Source organism: Salvelinus fontinalis, chromosome 8 (genome assembly GCF_029448725.1).
Source record: "Salvelinus fontinalis isolate EN_2023a chromosome 8, ASM2944872v1, whole genome shotgun sequence".
Taxonomy (NCBI): Eukaryota; Metazoa; Chordata; class Actinopteri; order Salmoniformes; family Salmonidae; genus Salvelinus; species Salvelinus fontinalis.
The window spans coordinates 30,661,333-30,687,747 of NC_074672.1; the positions used below are offsets into that span (position 1 = coordinate 30,661,333).

At 41.0% G+C, this 26,415-nt stretch overlaps 1 protein-coding gene across 2 annotated transcripts in view; it reads right to left on the minus strand.

The window, feature by feature from the left end:
- LOC129861088 (metabotropic glutamate receptor 7-like) overlaps window positions 1-13,351 on the minus strand; it is a 120,107-nt gene extending 106,756 nt beyond the window's left edge. The window contains exon 1 of one of the 2 annotated variants that reach the window (XM_055932199.1): window positions 11,677-13,351. In XM_055932199.1, coding sequence (XP_055788174.1) covers window positions 11,677-12,186 — 510 coding nt within the window. In that variant the 5' untranslated portion in view covers window positions 12,187-13,351. The remainder of the gene's footprint in view (window positions 1-11,676) is intronic. The other variant, XM_055932200.1, reaches the window with a different exon arrangement.
- Window positions 13,352-26,415: the final 13,064 nt, after the last annotated feature.

The window sequence follows — 26,415 nt, forward strand, 5'->3', positions numbered from 1 at the left end:
ACTCCCCAAATTTCTTGTTAACAAACTATAGTTTTGGCAAGTCGGTTAGGACATCTACTTTGTGCATGACACAAGTCCTTTTTTAAACAATTGTTTACAGACAGATTATTTAACTTATAATTCACTGTATCACAATTCCAGTGGGTCAGAAGTTTACATACACTAAATTGACTGTGCCTTTAAACAGCTTGGAAAATTCCAGGAAATTATGTCATGGCTTTAGAAGCTTCTGATAGGCTAATAAACATAATTTGAGTCAATTGGAGGTGTACCTGTGGATGTATTTCAAGGCCTACCTTCAAACTCAGTGCCTCTTTGCTTGACATCATGGGAAAATCAAAAGAAATCAGCAAAGAAATAGTTGTAGCCCTCCACAAGTCTGGTTCATCCCTGGGAGCAATTTCCAAACGCCTGAAGGTACCACATTCATCTGTACAAACAACAGTAGGCAAGTATAAACACCATGGGACCACGCAGCCGTCATACTGCTCATACTGCGTTCTGTCTCCTAGAGATGAATGTACTTTGGTGCGAAAAGTGCAAATCAATCCCAGAACAACAGCAAAGGACCTTGTGAAGATGCTGGAGGAAACAGGTACAAAAGTATCTATATCCACAGTAAAACGAGTCCTATATCGACATAACCTGAAAGGCCGCTCAGCAAGGAAGAAGCCACTGCTCCAAAACCGCCATAAAAAAGCCAGACTACAGTTTGCAACTGCACATGGGGACAAAGATTGTACTTTTTGGAGACATGTCCTCTGGTCTGATGAAACAAAAATAGAACTGTTTAGCCATAATGACCATTGTTATGTTTGGAGGAAAAAGGGGGAGGCTTGCAAGCCGAAAAACACCATCCCAACCGAGAAGCACGGGGGTGGCAGCATCATGTTGTTGTGGTGCTTTTCTGCAGGAGGGACTGGTGCACATCACAAAATAGATGGCATCATGAGGAAGGAAAATTATGTGGATATATTGAAGCAACATCTCAAGACATCAGTCAGGAAATTAAAGCTTGTTCGTAATTGGGTCTTCCAAATGGACTATGACCCCAAGCATACTTCCAAAGTTGTGGCAAAATGGCTTAAGGACAACAAAGTCAAGGTATTGGAGTGGCCATCACAAAGCCCTGACCTCAATCATATAGAAAATTTGTGAGCAGAACTGAAAAAGCATGTGCGAGCAAGGAGGCCTACAAACCTGATTCAGTTGCACCAGCTCTGTCAGGAGGAATGGGCCAAAACTCACCCAACTTATTGTGGGAAGCTTGTGGAAGGCTACCCGAAACGTTTGACCCAAGTTAAACAATTTAAAGGCAATGCTACGAAATACTAATTGAGTGTATGTACACTTCTGACCCACTGGGAATGTGATGAAAGAAATAAAAGCTGAAATAAATCATTTTCTCCACTATTATTCTGACATTTCACATTCTTAAAATAAAGTGGTGATCCTAATTGACTTAAGACAGGGAATTTTTACTGGGATTAAATGTCAGGAATTGTGAAAAACTGAGTTTAAATGTATTTGGCTAAGGTGTATGTAAGCTTCCAATTTCAACTGTATATATATATATTTCACTATTCATTCCATGGGCCAAGAGTTGCTAATGGACACTAAGGATTGTAGGCCTAGGAAGAGGCCTTCCTCAAACGTGGGAGAATGCTCGCAAAACACAGAACGATGAAATACTAAAAGATGAACTCTCAGAGGTTGAGAACAACAACTCATTTGTTTGAACAATCTGTAATAATTGAAGCGTTTTGTGTAATTGTTGTTTCTAATTTCTATAGTGCTGTGTGAAAGAACAGGGAAATGAAAACATCTTCAGAGAAAATCAGCCTCACCATGGCAACAGTATTGATCAACACTCGTGGGCCCTCTGAAAAATCTATCCCGTGTCAATTTCCCAGCATTAACAGTTCAGCGGCCACTCACACCTTGAAAAGACAGCAGTGATATTTATTGTCTGGCAATGAAAGCAACAATCTGTATTTAACTTCCCTGCTGTTCCATTTATCACAGGGGGAGATGAACACAATTGCTGTGTTACAGTATATGGTGACGTCCACTGAAATCCTCACTGAAGGACCACAACACTGATGCACTGCTCTGAGAAGATGACTGACCCCCCTGACTCTGTCCATAGAGTTATATTGCAGACAGAGAGAACATTCCAGAATGTATTGGATTGTGCACTGACTGGAGTTGAAGAGAATATGACAAAGATCACGACTGACTGATACATCACAATGTTTTAACCTTCATCAAAAATAAAAAATGTTACATTTATATGAAGAGGATCTCACCTTATGTTGGGATGTATTGTCTACTTAATTTAGGTAGCACCTCAACTCCAGTTGTTCAACCACAGACATCTTCATCTGCTTTATTATTGACAATGTAAAGAAAATTTAATCCGGCACGGCTTGTCTGATAAAGTATGGAGCCGTTAATCCCAATTTTAACAGAAGAAATTCCACTTTACCTTTTCTATCAGGAAGGAACAGGTGTTCATTCAGTGTTTAACTAAATGAATTCTCCACTTGATGGATTGGATTTGAAAACATTTTGTGAAACTTGTAATTGCTATCACAAATGAATCAGTTGCAGTGATGAGTGTAAATGAGCAGGGAGCTATCATCCCCGGATTCTATTGATTACCACTGGGATTCATCTTAATCAATGTGTACTATCAATATGATCATCAAGACCAGAACATGTCTAAGTGGGAGAGAAAGAGAAAAACTTAGAGGAGACCGTACTGTCTCAATATTGAAATTGGTTGGAAATCGAGACATTTAAACAAATATTTCCTCCTGAGGATTTGTGTAGGGTTTGACTGTGGGGATCAACAGAGCCGGTGACAGCTATATGACGGCAGCCAGCGCGGTGCAGTGGGGATAATTAGCATAAATGCAGAGTGATTGCCTGAGCAAACGGAGGAAGGAGCTTTGTGACGGCGCCTGTGTCAACCCACTGATTCCCCGAGCCTGATTACTACGCTGATGCCACAGCACACACCCCACCTACACTGCTGCAGCCTGACACACAGACAGACACTGGAGCACCTGAGATAACGGAATTAGGGACTTATGGAAGTATCCTTTCTTTCCCCAAGGAATCTTTTATGGTCGCCAAATCCCATGATGACTCCAAAACTTTTCTACTATGTGGATGAGTTTTAATGCTATACTCAAGGAACATATTTTAGACATAATCACTTGCATTTGGGAAAGACATGACAATTATAGTCCTTGGGGTGCCTTCACTCTAAGGAGAATCCTGTTTACAACCCTGCATTGATAATGGAAGAGGGAATTTAACCCCAAAGCCAAGATATTGGAACCATCAACAAGCATGTCCACCTGACAGCCACAAAGCTCCTGAGACCAGCATGACTGGAGTGGTCTGGTAAAGATTGGACTTGGTGTTAAGAGAAGGGGGGTAATAATGTGTGTGTGTGTGTGTGTGTGTGTGTGTGTGTGTGTGTGTGTGTGTGTGTGTGTGTGTGTGTGTGTGTGTGTGTGTGTGTGTGTGTGTGTGTGTGTGTGTGTGTGTGTGTGTGTGTGTGTGTCTGTGTGTGTGTCTGTGTGTGTGTGCTAATGTGGTTGGGGCTTTCATAAAGCAGCATGGTAAGTACTTTGATGGCTTCAGTCTCTATTAAACAGCTACTTAGACCTGGCCTGTGCTTGGTTTAATTGATTTTGGAAAACACACAATAATAACATTGATAGTAAGTCACAATGTTTAACCACAAGTCAATAACACAAACACTAAAACTCATGTTTTCTACTTGGCCTTCCGAACAGCACATCTTATATCTTCAAATGAGAGAACTTGCTTGGATGTTGGCTTGTACTATGGCAAATGTATGCACACTATTTTAAATAATTGCATATTTTTCTCTAAACATGCGTTTTTAATAATTAATTTGCTGTTTTGCAGCTCTGCAGGGTGCCTCATTCCACTGCAGTACTAACAGTGAGCCTACTGCCAATGTGTTCTACTGCTGACTCTTTCTCAACAAGAGGTACGCAGGCCTATGAGGAACACACATTCTACTGTTGTCACTGTGTCTCATTATCAAGAGTGTGCAAAGCTGTCATCAAGGCAAAGGGTGGCTACTTTGAAGAATCTCAAATATACCATTTATTTTGATTCATTTAACACTTTTTTTGGTTACTAAATGATTCCATATGTGTTATTTCATAGTTTTGATGTCTTCACTATTATTCTACAATGTAGAAAATAGCAAAAATACAGAAAAACCCTTGAATGAGTAGGTGTGTCCAGACTTTTGACTGGTACTGTACGGGACCAGTAGGCCTAGTGAATGTACAGTTAATCCTCCGTCATTTGGTTACATTAATTTCTGTTAATGCATGTTTTAATTATGGTAATTTAGCCTATTTTCTCATTATTGGAGTGGAAACGTTGTTTGCAGGGTTCACAACCTGCTACACTCGTGAGAAACAAGTTTTGGTTTATTTCATAACCATCATTTACAAGTTGTGACAATTGTTTTCATTGTCTTTTGCTTGGAGTGCTCCATGTGAGCAATGATAATGGGTCTGATTTCTCTAGAGGAACATACAGAGGGAGAGCACGCATAGAAGTAGGTCGTACCTGGTCTGCCGCATGCATATATATGGAGGAAAGTGCTCATTTGGGATGTCTGAATTCTGATTGTCTTAAAATCACCACATCCACCACTAACAATCTGAGCTTCTCAGTCATTTTTTTCTTCACCTCGCACAGTAAGTCAACAAAGTCAGTTTAATTTTTTTTTTTTTACATATTTTGCCAATAGTAATAGTTCTTCACAGTATTTGAAAAATCTTTCCAACACTCTCCCGGCCACCAAAATCACCATGAAAAAAAAATCATGATGTAATGATCCCACAGTGACTTCGGACTTTTTCCACATTTTATTATGCTACAGCCTTATTCTAAAATGGATTATATAAGTAAAAAATCATCAGCAATCTAAACACAATACCCCATAATGACAAAGGTTTTTAGACAATTGTGCTAATTTATTAAAAATTTAAAACAGAAATACCTTATTTATATAAGTATCAGACACTTTGCTTTGAGACTCAAAATTGAGCTCAGGTGCATCCTGTTTCCATTGATCATCCTTGAGATGTTTCTACAGCTTGATTGGAGTCCACCTGTGGTAAATTCAATTGATTGGACATGATTTGGAAAGGCACACACCTGTCTATATAAGATCCCACAGTAGACAGTGCATGTCAGAGAAAAAACCAAGCCATGAGGTCGAAGGAATTGTCCGTAGAGCTCAGAGACAGGATTGTGTAGAGGCACAGATCTGGGGAAGGGTACCAAAACATTTCTGCAGCATTGAAGGTCCCCAAGAACACAGTCGCCTCCATAATTCTTAAATGGAAGAAGTTTGGAACCACCAAGACTCTTCCTAGAGCTGGCCGCCTGGCCAAACTGAGCAATCAGGGTAGAAGGGCCTTGGTCAGGGAGGTGAGTTCCTCCATGGAGATGGGATATCCATCCAGAAGGTTCTCTCATTTTGCAGCACTCCACCAATCAGGCTTTTATGGTAGAGTGACCCTACAGAAACCACTCCTCAGTAAAAGGCACATGACAGCCCGCTTGGAGTTTGCCAAAAGGCAGCTAAAGACTCTCAGACATTGAGAAACAAGATTATCTGGTCTGATGAAACCAAGATTGAACTCTTTGGCCTGAATGCCAAGTGTAACATCTGGAGGAAAACTGGCACCATCTTTACGGTGAAGCATGGTGCTGGCAGCATCATGCCGTGGGGATGTTTTTCAGCGGCAGGTACTGGGAGACTAGTCAGGATCAAGGCAAAGATGAACAGAGCAAAGTACAGCGAGATACTTGCTCAGGACCTCAGACTGGGGTGAAGGTTCACCTTCCAACAGGACAACAACCCTAAGCACACAGCCAAGACAAAACAGGAGTGGCTTCGGGACAAGTCTCTGAATGTCCTTGAGCGGCCCAGCCAGAGCCCGAACTTGAACCCGATCGAACATCTCTGGAGAGACCTGAACATAGCTGTGCAGCAATGCTCCCCATCTAACCTAACAAAGCTTGAGAGGATCTGCAGCGAACAACGGGAGAAACTTCCCAAATATACAGCTGTGCCAAGCTTATAGTGTCATACCCAAGAAGACTTGAGGCTGTAATCACTGCCAAAGGTGCTTCAACAAAGTACTGAGTAATGTCTGAATACTTATTTAAATGTTATAGTTATTTTTTTAAATTAAAAAAAAACATTTTTTGCTTTGTCATTATGGGGTATTGTGTGTAGATTGATGAGGGGGGGGGGGGGCAATTTAATCAATTTTAGAATAATGCCGTAATGTAACAAAATGTGGAAAAAGTAAAGGGGTCTGAATACTTTCAGAATGCACTATATATCCAGTGGAAACGTAATAAAAACAGCTAGGCAGACAGAGTAGAGAGATTCATGTTATTTGAAAGATCCAGAATTTTCATCCGGATATTTTCTTCAGTTTTTATTTTTATCAGCTTTAGGGCTATGTATTTTAGTTAAGTTAGTTGACAATGGAAGGCCTACTGCTGCATTGGCCTACAGGCTATTTCAGAGTTCCATGTACTCATTTTCTTCAGCCGCCAATGGATCACAATGTAGACTATCAATGTGTCCATATGGCAGAGGGTGGTGCTCTCCCTTAGTTGAATTGTAACTTATAGATGTGTATAATTTTTGTTTCAGATTTTTATGATTAACCACGTGACAATGATTTCAAGAAACAAAAACGTTCTTATCGAAATTAAACTGTTCCACAAAAATACGCATATAAGAATAATCATAACTGAGTTGCCTAAAGTCCCCTTTCTGTGTTTGCAAACATTGCCGCATGAGGGCAATGTGCGCAAGTAGGTGGCAGAACAAGGGGGAGTTCTTATAGAATGCCAGCAGAAAAAAGCCTCTATTTACATATTGCTTATGAGTGCATTTCACACTACTATTGGATTATAATTGGATTTTAAGGCTCCTATGAATGTTCTGCTTAATGTAATGTTTGTGTCATCGCAAATCAACTGCATTTTACTAAAAAAAAACACTTTAACTTCAACCAGTAAAATGGCTCTTTGGCTAGCTTTTGCTACAACCTAAACTAAGCAAAAAAATAAATGTCCTCTCACTGTCAACTGTGTTTATTTTCAGCAAACTTAGCATGTGTAAATATTTGAACGAACATAACAAGATTCAACAACTGAGATATAAACTGAACAAGTTCCACAGACATGTGACTAACATAAATTGAATAATGTGTCCCTGAAAAAAAGGGGGGAGGGGTCAAAATCAAAAGTAACAGTCAGGATCTGGCCACCAGCTACTTTAAGTACTGCAGTGCATCTCCTCCTCATTGACTGCACCAGATTTGCCAGTTCTTGCTGTGAAATGTTACCCCACTCTTCCACCAAGGCACTTGCAAGTTCGTGGACATTTCTGGGGGGAATGGCCCTAGCCCTAGCCCTCACCCTCCAATCCAACTGGTCCCAGATGTGCTCAATGGGATTGAGATCCGGGCTCTTCGCTGGCCATGGCAGAACACTGACATTCCTGTCTTGCAGGAAATCACGCTCAGAACAAACAGTATGGCTGGTGGCATTGTCATGCTGGAGGGTCATGTCAGGATGAGCCTGCAGGAAGGGTACCACATGAGGGAGGAGGATGTCTTCCCTGTAACGCACAGCGTTGAGATAGCCTGCAATGACAACAAGCTCAGTCCGATGATGCTGTGACACACCACCCCAGACCATGACGAACCCTCCACCTCCAAATTGATCTCGTTCCAGAGTACAGGCCTCGGTTTAACGCTCATTCCTTCAACGATAAACGCGAATCGGACCATCACCCCTGGTGAGACAAAACCGCAACTCGTTAGTGAAGAGCACTTTTTGCCAGTCCTGTCTGGTCCAATGACGGTGGGTTTGTGCCCATAGGCGACGTTGTTGCCGGTGATGTCTGGTGAGGACCTGCCTTACAACTGGCCTACAAGCACTCAGTCCAGCCTCTCTCCGCCTATTGCGGACAGTCTGAGCACTGATGGAGGGATTGTGCGTTCCTGGTGTAACTCGGGCAGTTGTTGTTGCCATTCTGTACCTGTCCCACAGGTGTGATGTTCAGATGTACCGATCCTGTGCAGGTGTTGTTACACGTGGTCTGCCACTGCGAGGACGATCAGCTGTCCGTCCTGTCTCCCTGTAGCACTGTCTTAGGCGTCTCACATTACAGACATTGCTATTTATTGCCCTGGCCACATCTGCAGTCCTCATGCCTCCTTGCACCATGCCTAAGGCACGTTCACGCAGATAAGCAGGGACCCTGGGCATCCTTCTTTTGGTGTTTTTAGAGTCAGTAGAAAGGCCTCTGTAGTGTCCTAAGTTTTCATAACTGTGACCTTAATTGCCTACCGTCTGTAAGCTGTTAGTGTCTGAACGACCGTTCCACAAGTGCATGTTCATTCATTGTTTATGGTTCATTGAACAAGCATGGGAAACAGTGTTTAAACCCTTTACAATGAAGATCTGTGACGTCAGTTGGATTTTTATGAATTATCTTAGAAAGACAGTTTCCTGAAAAAGGGACGTTTCTTTTTTGCTGAGTTTATATCAATGAGTGTTAGCATTCTAGCTAACAACTGCGGCATCCAAAATAGGCATCCAAAATACCTATTTTGCAAAGATAACATGTGCGCATTGGCGCACGCAGACGAACGCCTGTGCCCGGTCTAGTCAGCATGTTAGTCTAACATGCAAACCTCACCGGCTACATTGTGTATGCGAGCATTGCAAAATAAATGTACACATACATGGTATTCAATCATTTCACCCACACCGCTCGTGTACTGTATGTGACCGAGCGTCTGCGTAGCCAAGCATTAAAATAGAACATGGTTCTATTTGAGACGCTCCATGCACTGCAAATTCCCTTATTTGATATCAGGAAGATACAAATCCATGTGGATGCTTGAAAGACAAACTAGGTGAGATGAATTAAAGATTGCTAACTTAAAACAAATGATCTTTCCCTTTATATCTGTGGATTAATCATCGGAGTGGAGAAACACATGATTTTGTATGACTCCGGCTCAAAATTCGACAAAGAACTAGCTAAAAAGAGAGCATATACAGTACCAGTCAAAAGCTCGAACACACCTACTCATTCCAATGTGTTTCTGAATTTTTACTATTTTCTACATTGTAGAATGATTGTGAAGATATCAAAACTATTTAACAACACATATGGAATCATGTAGTAACCCAAAACAGTGTCGAACAAATCAAAATGTTTTATATTTGAGATTTTTCAAAGTACCCATCCTTTGCATTGATGACAGCTTTGCACACTCTTGGCATTCTCTCAACCAGCTTCATGAGGTATTTACCCGGAATGCATTTCAATTAACAGGTGTCCCTTGTTAAAAGTTAATTTGTGGAATTTCTTTCCTTCTTAATGCATTGGAGCCAATCAGTTGTGTTGTGACAAGGTAGGGGTGGTATATAGAAGATAGCCCTATTTGGTAAAATACCAAGTCCATTTTATGGCAAGAACAGCTCAATTAAGCAAAGAGAAATGACAGTCCATCATTACTTTAAGACGTGAAGGTCAGTCAATCTGGAACATTTCAAGATCTTTGAAAGTTTCTTCAAGTGTAGTCGCAAAGATCATCAAGCCCTATGATGAAACTGGCTCTCATGAGGACCGCCAGAGTAATGGAAGACCCAGAGTTACCTCTGCTGAAGAGGATAAGTTCATTAGAGTTATCAGCCTCAGAAATTGCAGTCCAAATAAATGCTTCACACAGTTCAAGTAAAAGACACATCTCAACATCAACTGTTCAGAGGAGACTGCGTGAATCAGGCCTTCATGGTCGAATTGCTGCAAAGACACCACTACTAAAGAACACCAATAATAAGAAGAGACTTGCCTGGGCCAAGAAACACAAGCAATGGACATTAGACTAGTGGAAATCTGTCCTATGGTCTGATGAGTCCAAATTTGAGATTTTTGGTTCCAACCGCCGTGTCTTTGTGAGACGCAGAGTAGGTGAACGGATGATCTCCGCATGTGTGGTTCCCACCATGAAGCATGGAGGAGGAGATGTGATGGTGTGGGGGTGCTTTGCTGGTGACACTGTCTGTGATTTATTTAGAATTCAAGGCACACTTAACCAGCATGGCTGCCACAGCATTCTGCAGTGATACGCCATCACATCTGGTTTGCACTTAGTGGGACTGTCATTTGTTTTTCAACAGGACAATGACCCAAAACACCTCCAGGCTGTTTAAGGGCTATTTGATCAAGAAGGAGAGTAATGGAGTGCTACATCAGATGACCTGGCCTCCACAATCACCTGACCTCAACCCAATTGAGATGTTTGGGATGAGTTGAGCTGCAGAGTGAAGGAAAAGCAGCCAGTAAGTGCTCAGAATATGGGGGAACTCCTTCAAGACTGTTGGAATAGCATTCCAGGTGAAGCTGGTTGAGAGAATGCCAAGAGTGCGCAAAGCTGTCATCAAGGCAAAGGGTGGCTACTTTGAAGAATCTCAAATATTAAAATATATTTTGATTTGTTTAACACTTTTTTGGTTACCACATGATTCCATATGTGTTATTTCATAGTTGTGATGTCTTCACTATTATTCTACAATGTAGAAATAGTAAAAATTAAGAAAAACCCTTGAATGAGTATGTGTGTCCACATTTTTGACTGGCACTGTATTTAACATGCAACTAACTGGATTTATGTCAACTCTCTCAGACACCATAAAAAGCATTTAACTTATACATTTATTGGCCAACAAGTGTTTAAAGGCCTTTAATGTTTAATTATAACTTTACATTATTACATTTTTTTATACAAATCTCCAAACCCATTTTTTCTTTTTTTTACAGCACTATTAATTGTTCTATGAATATCTTTTTTGCATTTTGGCATTTTCTTTCTAGATTTAGAACATAAAACATTTATATAGCAAATATTACCCCTTAGGTCAGCAAATACTTCAATTGTTTATTAAGCATATTTTGTAATACAGTGATTTGTTTTTATTTTTGATTAACAAAAAGATTGATCTTCGGGGGTTAGCCATCAGTGACAGAGCTGACAAGCCACTGACGTAGCTGACAACAGACACTCAAAACAGACATATTTTTGCCTCAAAAATAAAAGTTTAATCCAAACATTTGTAAAATATGTAAAAGGATTAATTTTAAAATCCCCAATAAAAACAACCATTCTATCAGATCTTTCAGACTGGGTTGCCAGCCAGGCAACATTTAATCCACCTTGAAGAAAGGGAAAGGGAGATTGAAGGAGAGGGAGGGATAGAGCAGAATTTCGCAAACTCGTTTCTGTGGCCCCCTGCCCCCCAGGTGGACGTTTTGTTTTTTTGCCCTAGCACTACCCAGCAGGGGGGCAGCAGGAGCTGTTCTTTCAGCACCACTAGGGAAGCGCAACAGACCACTCAAACTGTCTCTCAACCTTTTCTCATAATGCAATGAGGCCAACAAATACTGTAGATAGACTGTAAATTAAAACACATAATAAGACACATAATAAAATAGGACTAGCTTACATATGTTGTTTTAAATATAGGCATACAGTATGGGGGAATTTTCAGAAGTTAACTCACCTGAAAGAGGCGCAAAATGTTGGCGACCATAATCGATACAGAACTTGCCGAGGCGCCAATGACTCCAACCACTTTCTCCGGCTTGACGAACAACGGCGGTTCTCCATTGGTGCACCTCACATCCGAAGTGTCCTTCTGTATCAAAGCCTGAACGAAAGTTAATGATTGTTCCAGCGCATATGTATCTCTCGAACAAGTGTCTAGCACCCGGGCGCCTAGGGTGATGTTGGGTAAAAGTTGATCGTCGAGGTTGATTTGATCCAGAGCATACAGCATGGCCTCAAGCCGATGGATCCCGTTCTCCTTTTTGATATCTCCACAAGGCACGCCGTCGGTCCCTCTGGTGTGCACCGGGAAGAGACCACCCAGGGTCAAATGTCCCTCAATCTTGATAGAATGGGGTGCGTAAACTTCCTGCGACAGCGCGAAATCCAACAACGTTCTCATCAAACATAACACTATCCATAGAAAGCGAGGGTTCTGTTTCAGTCCGAAACCGTAACGAGCCATGATGCTCCGACAGCTGAGTTAGTTTTAGGGAAAGGGAGTCTGTAACCCACCTGTTACCACCCAAATGGCTGTAAAGTGTGTCAATAAGAGCCCATTCCTATTACCTAGGAGGAGATTCAACAAGCTGCATTAAAAAAATCGAGACGCATTCGGTTCCTGCTCAGGCAAACTGCGCCCATCGCTTGATTACCAGTGCTCGCTTAGCTTGTTGAATATAAGAAAAAAACTGACAGGGATTCAAAGCGCTCAGTGAAATGAGGTAATTGACATCCATTTGTCTGAGAAAACATTAATAAAATAGTTTACGCATGGGTCCCCACTGCCACAAAAAAATATGCATGACTGTAGGCCATCACGTAAAGCAACACCTAGATCAGTCAGTTCACAGTAAAAGAAAAAGGGATCCGATCAAAACTAAGAAGAATCCTAATATATCTTTCACAGAATTAAAATACCGAACAGATCAAACAGCCTTTAAAAATGCTCTTTGATTTTAGATCCAGCAGAACTGGGTGACATCCTTTTCGCAGAACCAAACTTCACATGAGCGCAGTGACGGATCTGGCGTGTCCGCTACGATCTGCCTGCTGCGTGTCGGTCGACCCGGAGTCCATATAATCACAAAATATCTCCCCAAAAGAAACGCCTACCGTTGATGGGCATTCAGACTCTTCGAACTGGACGAAAATGCAAACAATCTCTACTTCTTTATTTCCTTCTCCTCCACCCCAAAAATCATATAGCCTACACGTAAGACAAATTAATGACTCACAGATGGACTCAACATGCACGATTAGTTTTCACCCGCTTTCCATGAGACGTCATTCAAGCTGCTTGAAACCCCCCGAGCTGAATCACTTCTCAACAAGGTTTCCAGCGATTACGATTACCTGTAGAAAGTCATATTTTCGAGGTTTGGGAAAGTGTGTCAACTCCTCTCTGTCACTGCTTCGTCTTTACATTTCTCAGTCAAGGCTAACATTGCTAACCACAGTTTTTATTATATCCCTCTGATTGCGTGTAAACGCCTTCGTTATTTTGCCTTCTTCACATTATCGTCATCGGTGCGCACTGAGCAAAGGAGCAGCCCTTTGTACATCACGCAGTCGTTCGGGGGTCCGTTGAAATCCAAAATCTCTCTCTTTTTCTCCCTCCCCTCTCGTCTCCCTCCCTTTCTCCACTCTCCATTCACTCTCCTTCTCATTATACACACGCACTCACACACTCCACCCACCTAATTATACATTTGCTTAACTCAAATGGACACGATAATATTCAGCTCATCTGGGAGATTTTGTAAATCATTTGACAGTGCTGATTATGTAGACGTTTCAGGAAGTCGACCCAACCGCGTGATTAGCCTACAATGTCAACTATTCTAAGATATAGGCTTATTTTATAATAAGCGGCCTATTTGTACAATTTAAAACAAGAACTCAGATATTTTGATGTATCCAACATGTATTACTCAGAGCACACTACATGTTAGCCTACCAAACATGAAGGCCTACCCCCCTGCAAAGGAAATGTCAGAGAGACAGAGCATTGAACACAGACATTTTTGAAGGGTGCCAACTGGTCGCCCTGGCAACCCCTTCTCCACAAGACACTTTCTAATTCTTCTTTGCCATCCCCCCCATGCTGTGACAACGGTGGTGAGGCATAACTACACCCTGGGTTAGCATATCCTATAGCCTACCACCTAAAAAGCTATCAGCACCGAAACCATTTAAACTCTAGCGGCTGCTTTCACGTACATAGATTAAGCCTGTATCCTTGGACTAAATTCAGAGTGCGAATTACACCGTGACATGGGGGGGGGGGGGGGGGGGGGGGGTCTCTATTGGGTGCCACGATACATTTTTACTGGCCTAATAGTAAAGATGTCATTTAAACGATAACAATACAAATGAATTACCTTTTATTATCTGATTGTCAAACAAATCACTTCAAAAAGTAAACAAATTCCAGCATCCAAACAGTGCACTCACTGCATGTGCACTTGTTCCATTTTATTAATGGAAATGAACAACTGTTATAAAACACCAAAAAGTGTGCCTAATTACATTGCTGACAAATGTACCTTTTTGTAGCCTGGAATGTCCGGACACATGAAATGGGGCTGAAACTGTCTCAGAAAAAAACGGCATTGGTCAACCTAATCAACCTTATTTTACTAGCCTAGGCTACAATGTGTATTACCATGAACTTCAAATAGGCCTACCGATAGCTGGTGATATAGTGTGGTAGCCTAATGTGGTAAAAACATAAAAATACGTGGGTAAACTCCGATTGCCGGTCGCAGTGAAAAAAGTAACGCTCTCTATACTTTCAATGCATTCTAAGAGGGTAGGTCTACACCACTACCGGTAGCCTACCCTCTCAGCCGAGGCAGTTGTACACACATGAATACACTCAAGCTTCAGATAAAGCTGCTTATGCCGCATTCAAAACAACTTGGAACTCGGAAATCGCTGACTCTGACTTTCCGAACTGAAAATCAAAGGAAATCAAAGGAATACAATTTCAATACATTTGGGACCTCGAGTCAAATAAACTCGAGGTCCCAATTGTATTGAAAGCGCCATTAAGATATCAATGTTAACAGTTATATGCTGTCATCACACAACCACCGTTTATAAACAGACAAATCATTGATAAAGGCATTGTGAACATTATATGATTGGAGTCTTCATAGATCCTGGGTCATAAAACACTATATTTATTTCCTTACATTATTTACATGTATTATTAAATGGATTAACAATTTAATTAGAACATTGAACTTGGTGCATTTCCCTAGATATCCAAGATCCAGGATTCCTACAGGGTTTAAGTTCAATGTTCTGAATCCTGGATCTTGGATATCTCGGAAAATGCACTAAGCGTAACCATGCTTACGTAACATTTCATTATGTTTCGCCTTGAAAACGTTTTCATGGGCACACAAATTATAAATAATGTAGGCCTATGCAATTGCACAATCGAATGCTTCTAACCGAAAGAGTCAACTTGTTGTTGGATGGAATGGATGCACGCTAGTGTCTAGCTGTAGTGGTCTAGTGATATTGTCGACCATCATCAGCTGATCCAGGAAAGAAAACACATATTGATTGAAAATAGTAAAGCTAAATAAATGGTCTACTTCTTGTGTCCCAGCGTGCACCTGAAAACAAAGCAATGAGCGCTCTAAACAGATGACTGACAAAATGTAACAATGATAATCTAATGCATTGGAATAAAGGCTATTTTTTTATCAAGGATGCATGGCAAACAAATTGTAAAAATGAGGAAGTACAAAGGGAAATCTATGCGTTAAATTAAGGAAGCTAAGCTGAGGCCGACATTCAGCACGACTGAGTATAATGTATACCATTCATGGACAGGGATATGGTTTGTGTAGCCATGTAGAAAGAAATGGTTTAAACCATTAGAGAGAGGTTTGTTTCATTTGGAAGCTTTTATTTCCATATTTATCATTGCATTTTAAAGAAAAACGGGAATGGTTAAATTAGCATTACTTAGAGGAGCTGATGTCTCATTCAGGGGGCCATAATTCTCAACCTGACTAAATTGCTATTTCAATCAATAGTATAATAATTCAGTTTCATGGACCTGGTGTCACGACTTCCTCCAAAGTTGGTGCCTCTCCTTGTTCTGGCGGCGTTCGGCGGTCGACGTCACCGGCTTTCTAGCCTCCACCGATCTACATTTCTATTTCCATTAGTTTTGTCTGTATTGTATACACCTGGTTCCCATTACGTTTGAATTATTTCCCTATTTAACCCTCTGGAGCCATCATGGTTTTGTGCGTGTTTATTGTTGTCAGTTGTCTCGTTTATGTGATTCTGGATTTTCGTTCTCCTTGTTGGAAGATTCTTTTTGAGTAAAGTTACTATTATTACTCATCTCTGTGTCCTGCGCCTGACTCCACCTTACCCACATCACCTAGACTCTGACACCTGGCTTAAAATAATAATCAGTGCTGTTGAAAATGCTGTTGAAAACATTTTAAAGGGGCATTGTGCAGTTGCTACATACATTGTGGACTTATAAATGGATGATATGTACCCATTGATTGTTAAAGAAAATAATTTATAAATGCCTCAACATTTTTTTTTCACCTTTATTTAACGAGGTAGGCTAGTTGAGAGCAAGTTCTCATTTACAACTGCGACCTGGCCAAGATAAAGCAAAGCAGTGTGACACAAACAACAACACAGAGTTACACATGGACTAAACAAACATACAGTCAATAATACAATATAAAAAAGTCTATATACATGTGTGCAATAAATAGGCTATAGGCAATAAATAGGCTATGGTGGCGAAATAATTGCAATATAACAATTAAACACTGGAGTGATAGATGTGCAGAAGATGAATGTGTAAGTAGAGATACTGAGGTACAAAGGAGCAAAATAAATAAATAACAGTATGATGATGAGGTAGTTGGATGGGCTATTTACAGATGGGCTATGTACAGGTGCAGTGATCTGTGAGCTGCTCTGACAGCTGGTGCTTAAAGTTAGTGAGGGAGATATGAGTCTCGAGCATCAGTGATTTTTGCAGTTCGTTCCAGTCATTGGCAGCAGAGAACTGGAAGGAAAGGCGGCCAAAGGAGGAATTGGCTTTGGGGGTGACCAGTGAAATATACCTGCTGGAGCGCGTGCTACGGGTGGGTGCTGCTATGATGACCAGTGAGCTGAGATAAGGTGGGGCTTTACCTAGCAGAGACTTATAGATGACCTGGAACTAGTGGGTTTGGCGACAAATATGAAGCGAGGGCCAGCCAACGAGAGCATACAGGTCACAGTGGTGGGTAGTATATGGGGCTTTGGTGACAAAACGGATGGCACTGTGATCGACTGCATCCAATCTTCTGAGTAGAGTGTTGGAGGCTATTTTGTAAATGACATCGCCGAAGTCAAGGATCGGTAGGATAGTCAGTTTTACGAGGGTATGTTTGGCAGCATGAGTGAAGGATGCTTTGTTGCGAAATAGGAAGCCAATTCTAGATTTAATTTTGGACTGGAGATGCTTAATCTGAGTCTGGAAGGAGAGTTTAGAGTCTAACCAGACACCTAGATATTTGTAGTTGTCGACATATTCTAAGTCAGAACCATCCAGAGTAGTGATGCTTGACGGGCCGGCAGGTGTGGGCAGCGATCGGTTGAAGAGCATGCATTTAGTTTTACTTGCATTTAAGAGCAGTTGGAGGCCACGGAAGGAGAGTTGTATGGCATTGAAGCTCGTCTGGCGGTTAGTCAACACAGTGTCCAAAGAAGGGCCAGAAGTATACAGAATGGTGTTGTCTGCGAAGAGGTGGATCAGAGAATCACCAGCAGCAAGAGCGACATCATTGATGTATACACAGGCGAGAGTCGGCCCGAGAATTGAACCCTGTGGCACCCCCATAGAGACTCCCAGAGGTCCGGATAACAGGCCCTCTGATTTGACACACTGAACTCTGTCTGAGAAGTAGTTGGTGAACCAGGCGAGGCAGTCATTTGAGAAACCAAGGCTGTTGAGTCTGCCGATAAGAATGTAGTGATTGACAGAGTCGAAAGCCTTGGCCAGGTCGATGAATACAACTGCACAGTATTGTCTCTTATCGATGGCGGTTATGATATTGTTTAGGACGTTGAGCGTGGCTGAGGTGCACCCATGACCAGCTCGGAAACCAGATTGCATAGCAGAGAAGGTACGGTGGGATTCGAAATGGTCGGTGATCTGTTTGTTAACTTGGCTTTCAAAGACCTTAGAAAGGCAGGGTAGGATATATATAGGTCTGTAGCAGTTTGGGTCTAGAGTGTCTACCCCTTTGAAAAGGGGGATGACCGCGGCAGCTTTCCAATCTTTGGGAATCTCAGACGATATGAAAGAGAGAGGTTGAACAGGCTAGTAATAGGGGTTGCAACAATTTCGGCAGATAATGTTCGAAAGAGAGGGTCCATCAGATTTTGTACCCCTTCAGAACCCAACATATTAGCTTGATTTACTCCAATGTTTGTAAACAATGTAAACACTAGCCTCAAAACATGGTTAAAACTACTATTTTGATATCATGGATGGTCAGTCCTTTGAGAGTGGTCACATTTCTCCAGCCCCGACCCTCAGCTTTTTACCGAAACAGGGTTGGGGAAAACGCTTTGTTATTGTTTCAACTCCTGATTGCAGCTTTAACCATTCAATTGTGTGTTGAAAATCTCAAATGTTATTATTTTTAAATCAACTAAACCAGAATTGGGATTACTTTTAGCTTTAAATCTATGCCTTAGAAACCAACCTAATATTTAGGAAGTTTGACACTCAACGGTTATTGAGTAAGTACTTAGTCCACACATACTGTACTGTAGCATTCTCATCTTAATCTCCCTTCATTCGCAAATTAGCATCAAGATACCTACTGGAAATAATTTATGTGTTTTTCTGTCATCTCACTAGCAAACGAGGTACTGTGCTCATCAACAATGGTGACACTGGCATTATTATATGCTTTCAAACTACAAATGGAATTTACCCTTTAACTATCAATGCATTATTGATCTCAGAGTTGCTGAATGTAATGGTTAGGTTCAGAGTTGTATATTATGTCAATTTTTGGCCACGTCTCAATTCTGCTCAATTAAGAGATTAAAGGGTATTATCATGTAGCTGTAATTGAAACATGGCCTTTTGACGTTACAGGCATGCACAGACACATTTCCAATTAATTTAGCTCCAATAGAGATTAATTCAAGCCCAACTCTGTCATGTTTAGAATTTATCTCAGTTAGCTGCATTGGTGGCAGAAGCAGAATTCAATATAAAAATCAGGCTCAACTCTAAACAGCAGAATATGGCTGTGGTCCAGGAGTAATCCAACTTTACCTGCCATTACCCAATGGTTTAAATGCATCCTTGTGACTGCTGTTATGGAATAAAAGACAAGATCACCCGCAAAATGTTTTACTTTCATATCCAGCACCTGCTCATAGCTATAGGATGTGTATTTGGTATCCCTTCCAACAAAGCAAGAGATTGTCTATTGTAGTTGTGAGAGAACGCTATCTGTATTTATCAAAGCAACACTATTCAACCCAGACCAGAGTTAAGGACAGCCTGCTGGGGAGATCTGAAGCAGGGAAGAGAGGGAGGAGACTAGAGGGAAGAGAGGCAGATGGTCTCTTCCAGTATGAATACACTGACACAGGCAGGGCTGTGAGAAATGCAGCAACAGCCCCTACAAATGACAACCTGGGAGACTGCAGTCTATGCACGACACTAATTCCACTTCTTGGACCGTGTGGATGGATCCAGACTCGCACTTACACTGTCAACGGAAAGGTTACTTTTGAAAAATGTGTCCTGCACAGTGATTTAATTCACTGACTAACCCCAGGAAGTGGGCCCCTTCCCCTGGGAACCCTCTGTGATTTAGACTGAGATTGCACTTCAGTTTGGATCCTCTCTCCTTCCCTCTCTCACACACACACCAATGCATGCACACTTAATCTCAAACACAGACATGCACTCATGGTTAAATTCAATTTCACCAGGAACAGGGGGCGAAGTACAAGTTACCATGTGATGAGGCATTGCATCTGCCATGGGAAAAGGCTATGTACATTATAATGTATACATGATTACACACACACACACACACACACACACACACACACACACACACACACACACACACACACACACACACACACACACACACACACACACACACACACACACACACACACACACACACACACGTATGACTCCTATTCCGAAATGGCTTCCTAAAAGAGGCCTGAGTTGTCAATAACCAACTGTCAGGGTGTTTTGAATTTCAACAACATGGTGTGAGGGGAACGGGGAGCTGTGAGGGGAACGGCACCTCAGTACCTTCAGGCTCTGATCAGGCCCTACACCCAAACAAGGGCACTGCGTTCATCCACCTCTGGCCGGCTCGCCTCCCTACCACTGAGGAAGTACAGTTCCCGCTCAGCCCAGTCAAAACTGTTCGCTGCTCTGGCACCCCAATGGTGGAACAAACTCCCTCACGACGCCAGGACAGCGGAGTCAATCACCACCTTCCGGAGACACCTGAAACCCCACCTCTTCAAGGAATACCTAGGATAGGATAAAGCAATCCTTCTGCCCCCCCCCCCCCCCCCCTTAAAAGATTTAGATGCACTATTGTAAAGTGGCTGTTCCACTGGATGTCATAAGGTGAATGCACCAATTTGTAAGTCGCTCTGGATAAGAGCGTCTGCTAAATGACTTAAATGTAAATGTAAATGTTAACCATTGTTACTTCCAAAATGTGCAGTTGTATAGGTAATCTCATGCTATTTCACACATTTTGCCATTAGGCTGAGAGAACATGTTGTTTTAGAGCTCAGGGATTCTTAAAAGATGGGACAATCTTTTTTCCCGCAAACCTTATCCCATAGGTCTAGCATAGAAAAAGCTTGAACTGTTTAAGCATAGAGCATTGATTCAAATATTTATTCAGAACATTGACCCCAAAAAAAGGGGGTTAGCCATCAGTGATGGAGTTGACAAGCCACTGATGTAGTGGATTCTCGAAACAGAGATATATCTGCCTCTAAAAATAAAAGTTCAATATTTTGTAAAATAGGGGAAATTATTAATAAAAAAATCCCCAATAACAACATAACCATTCTATCAGATGTTTCAGCACTCTGACAGACTTGACATTAGATACCATTCTGATAGGGTTGATGTTTTACAGACTTGACATTAGATACCATTCTGATGGAGTTGATGTTTTACAGACTTGACATTAGATACCAGTCTGATGGAGTTGATGTTTTACAGACTTGACATTAGATACCAGTCTGATGGAGTTGATGTTTTACAGAGTTGGCATTAGATAACAGTCTGATGGAGTTGATGTTTTACAGAGTTGACATTAGATAACAGTCTGATGGAGTTGATGTTTTACAGAGTTGACATTAGATAACAGTCTGATGGAGTTGATGTTTTACAGAGTTGACATTAGATAACAGTCTGATGGAGTTGATGTTTTACAGACTTGACATTAGATAACAGTCTGATGGAGTTGATGTTTTACAGAGTTGACATTAGATAACAGTCTGATGGAGTTGATGTTTTACAGACTTGACATTAGATAACAGTCTGATGGAGTTGATGTTTTACAGAGTTGACATTAGATAACAGTCTGATGGAGTTGATGTTTTACAGAGTTGACATTAGATAACAGTCTGATGGAGTTGATGTTTTACAGAGTTGACATTAGATACCAGTCTGATGGAGTTGATGTTTTACAGACTTGACATTAGATACCAGTCTGATGGAGTTGATGTTTTACAGACTTGACATTAGATAACAGTCTGATGGAGTTGATGTTTTACAGACTTGACATTAGATAACAGTCTGATGGAGTTGATGTTTTACAGACTTGACATTAGATACCAGTCTGATGGAGTTGATGTTTTACAGAGTTGGCATTAGATAACAGTCTGATGGAGTTGATGTTTTACAGAGTTGACATTAGATAACAGTCTGATGGAGTTGATGTTTTACAGAGTTGACATTAGATAACAGTCTGATGGAGTTGATGTTTTACAGAGTTGACATTAGATAACAGTCTGATGGAGTTGATGTTTTACAGACTTGACATTAGATAACAGTCTGATGGAGTTGATGTTTTACAGAGTTGACATTAGATAACAGTCTGATGGAGTTGATGTTTTACAGAGTTGACATTAGATAACAGTCTGATGGAGTTGATGTTTTACAGAGTTGACATTAGATAACAGTCTGATGGAGTTGATGTTTTACAGAGTTGACATTAGATAACAGTCTGATGGAGTTGATGTTTTACAGAGTTGACATTAGATACCAGTCTGATGGAGTTGATGTTTTACAGACTTGACATTAGATACCAGTCTGATGGAGTTGATGTTTTACAGACTTGACATTAGATAACAGTCTGATGGAGTTGATGTTTTACAGACTTGACATTAGATAACAGTCTGATGGAGTTGATGTTTTACAGACTTGACATTAGATAACAGTCTGATGGAGTTGATGTTTTACAGAGTTGACATTAGATAACAGTCTGATGGAGTTGATGTTTTACAGAGTTGACATTAGATAACAGTCTGATGGAGTTGATGTTTTACAGAGTTGACATTAGATAACAGTCTGATGGAGTTCATGTTTTACAGACTTGACATTAGATACCAGTCTGATGGAGTTGATGTTTTACAGACTTGACATTAGATAACAGTCTGATGGAGTTGACGTTTTACAGAGTTGACATTAGATAACAGTCTGATGGAGTTGATGTTTTACAGACTTGACATTAGATAACAGTCTGATGGAGTTGACGTTTTACAGAGTTGACATAAGTAATGATGTTCTTCTTAATCCAGTGGTATACACAGTAGCAATGTAGCTTCTCATCAGTTGCTCTATGACTCTAAAACCTAATTAAATGTAACATATTTGAACCAAAATTCATATTCTATCAGCCAGATGGATTTGACAGTTTATGGTTGTGACCATGGTGATTCCAATATTGTCTGTTGAAATCTATCAAAATCTATCTGCTACACCAGTGTCAATAATATGTCCTCTTAAAGGTGTGAGCCCCACTTCTTCAAGTCAATTACAGATTGCAGACCTGTGTGGTCCTTTGAACAAGCATGAATCAAAGAACAATAAAAAGTCACCCTTCAGGACAGCAGCCAATACGGTTGGCTTTTTGGCTGGCAGTGAGCACAATGGGGTCCATCTGTCAAATTAATTAACCTGGAAAGCTTCTCATTCCCAGGCACAAATGAACGGGCCTGGGTTTCCTTCCAGACCTCCCAGAATGTCAGAGTGATTTGTATGAAGTGCACGCCATCATGTGTTTTGAGTCATACATGTTCAAACCTGGGTTAGATGTTTATGTTCCTTCAATGTTAGGGCAGTATCAGATTATAGCCACGAAGGTCACTGGGCCTTGTGGCTAATTATGCACCATCTGTTTTGAGGAACAAAATCCAGATATTTACAGCTTTTCACGCTTTGTTATTGCATGCTTTATCTCAGTCTACTTACAGGGGGAAAACAAGATATTAAGGGATAGACACAGGTGGATGACACCCACATACACTTGTGGTGTGAAGGGTTACCCTTACAGAAAAACCACATGATTTCTTAAGTGGAAAATGACTGTCACTTTAGTCCTAGTTATATGCACATACTGTATCTACCTCAACTACCTCGCACGCCTGCACATCCACTCTGTACTGGCACCCCTTGTATATAGCCAAGTTGTCGTTACTTATTTTGTATCTATAATTACTTGTATTATTACGTGTTTTACTTTTCTATTATTTCTCTATTTTCTCTCTCTCTCCATTGTTGGGAAGTATGTAAGCCTGTAAGTAAGCATTTTACTGTTAGTCTAAACCTGTTGTTTATGAAGCATGTGACAGATACAATTTGATTCAATTTTGATTTTAAATCACATTAATTAATGTGAAATCATGTGAAAACATGTTTAGGGAACATTTCACATGTGATCGCATGTTTTCATATGTAAAGAAATATGTGACAACATGAAATTACACAAGTTGCCACATTAACTTCCCATAAGATCACGTGATCACACGAAAACGTGTTTTTGGAACACTTCACATGCGAAAATGTGAAATTCATGTGTTTTTTTTTCCATAAGGGACAGGCTGGTTTCAGATCTGGATGGACTTTAGCCACTACCTGTACCTTGTTCATATACATACAGTACCAGTCAAAAGTTTGAACACACAAAGTTTGAACACACCTACTCATTCAAGGGTTTATCTTCATTTTTACTGAATGCCCTTGTGTGGCCCAGCCAGAGCCCGGACTTGAACCCGATCGAACATCTCTGGAGAGACCTGAAAATAGCTGTGCAGCAATGCACCCCATCCAACCTGACAAAGCTTGAGAGGATCTGCAAAGAATGGGAGAAACTCCACAAATACAGGTCTGCCAAGCTTGTAGCGTTATACCCAAGAAGACTCGAGACTGTAATTGCTGCCAAAGGTAATTCAACAAAGTACCTGTAAAAAGTTTGGACACACCTACTCATTCAAGGGGTTTTCTTTATTTGTACAATATTCTACATTGTAGAACAGTGAAGACATCAAAACTATGAAATAACACATATGGAATCATGTAGTAACTAAAAAAGTGTTAAACAGTAGCAACCCTTTGCCTTGATGACAGCTTTGCACACTCTTGGCATTCTCTCAACCAGCTTCACCTGGAATGATTTTCCAACAATCCTAAAGGAGTTCCCACATATGCTGAGCACTTGTTGGCTGCATTCCCTTCACTCTGCGGTCCAACTCATCCCAAACCATCTCAATTGGATTGAGGTTGGGTGATTGTGGAGGCCAAGTCATCTGATGCAGCACTCCATCTCTCTCCTCCCTTGGTCAAAAAGCCCTTACACTGCCTGGAGATGTGTTGGGTCATTGTCCTGTTGAAAAACAAATGATAGCCCCACTAAGCGCAAACCAGATGGGATGGCATATTGCTGCAAAATGCTGTGGTTGCCATAATGGTTAAGTGTGCCCACACCATCACACCTCTACCTCCATGCTTCACGGTGGGAACCAAACATGTGGAGATCATCTGTTCACCTACTCTGCGTCTGACAAAGATACAGCGGTAGAAACCAAAAATCTCACATTTGGACTCATCTGACCAAAGGACAGATTTCCACCAGTCTAATGTTTACAATTAGACTGGCTTTACAATTCGCTCATTCATCCCCCTCCTCTCCCCTGTAACTACTCCCCAGGTCGTTGCTGCAAATGAGAACGTGTTCTCAGTCAACTTACCTGGTAAAATAACGGTAAAAAAAAAAAAAAAAAAAAAAAAAAAAATGTAATTTGCTCATGTTTCTTGGCCCAAGCAGGTCTCTTCTTATTAACGGTGTCCTTTAGTAGGGGTTTCTTTGAAGCAATTTGAACATGAAGGCCTGATTCACGCAGTCTCCTCTGAACAGTTGATGTTGAGATGTGTCTCTTACTTGAACTCTGTGACGCATTTATTTGGGCTGCAATTTGATGTGCATTTAACTCTAATGAACTTATTCTCTGCAGCAGAGGTAACTCTGGGTCTTCCATTCCTCTGGTGGTCCTCATGAGAGCCGTTTTCATCATAGCGCTTTATGGTTGTTGCGACTGTACTTTCAGTTCTTGAAATGTTCCAGATTGACTGACCTTCACATCTTAAAGTAATGATGGACTGTCATTTCTCTTTGTTTATTTGAGCTGTTCTTGCCATAATATGGACTTGGTCTTCAACCAAATAGAGCTATCTTTTGTATACCAAACCTACCTTGTCACAACACAACTGATTGGCTCAAACACATTAAGAAGGAAATAAATTCCACAAATTAATTTCTAACAAGGCACACCTGTTAGTTGAAATGCATTCCAGGTGACTACCTCATGAAGCTGGTTGAGAGAATGCCAAGAGTGTGCAAAGCTGTCATCAAGGCAAAGGATGGGTATTTGAAGAATCTAAAATCTAAAATATATTTAGATTTGTTTAAACACTTTTTTTCATTACTACATTATTCCATATGTGTTATTTCATAGTTTTGATGTCTTCACTATTATTCTACAATGTAGAATATAGTAAAAATAAACAAAAACCCTTGAATGAGTAGGTGTGTCCAAACTTTTGACTGGTACTGGAAGTGTTCAGACCCTTTACTCAGTAATTTGTTGAATAACCTTTGGCAGCGATTACAGCCTCATGTCTTCTTGGGAATGACGCAACAAGCTTGGCAGACCTGTATTTGTGGAGTTTCTCCCATTCTTCTCTGCAGATCCTCTCAAGCTTTGTCAGGTTAGATGGGGAGTGTTGCTGCACAGCTATTTTCAGGTCTCGCCAGAAATGTTCGATAGGGTTAGAGTCCGGGCACTGGCTGGGCCACTCAAGGACATTCAGAGACTTGTCCCAAAGCCACTCCTGCAGTGACTTGGCTGTGTGCTTACGGTCATTTTCCTGTTGTAAGGTGAACATTTGCCCGAGTCTGAGGTCCTGAGCGCCCTGGAGCAGGTTTTCATCAAGGATCTCTCTGTGCTTTTCTTCATTCATCTTTTTCATTTATTTATTTTTTATTTCACCTTTATTTAACCAGGTAGGCTACTTGAGAACAAGTTCTCAACTGCGACCTGGCCAAGATTAAGCAAAGCAGTTTGACTC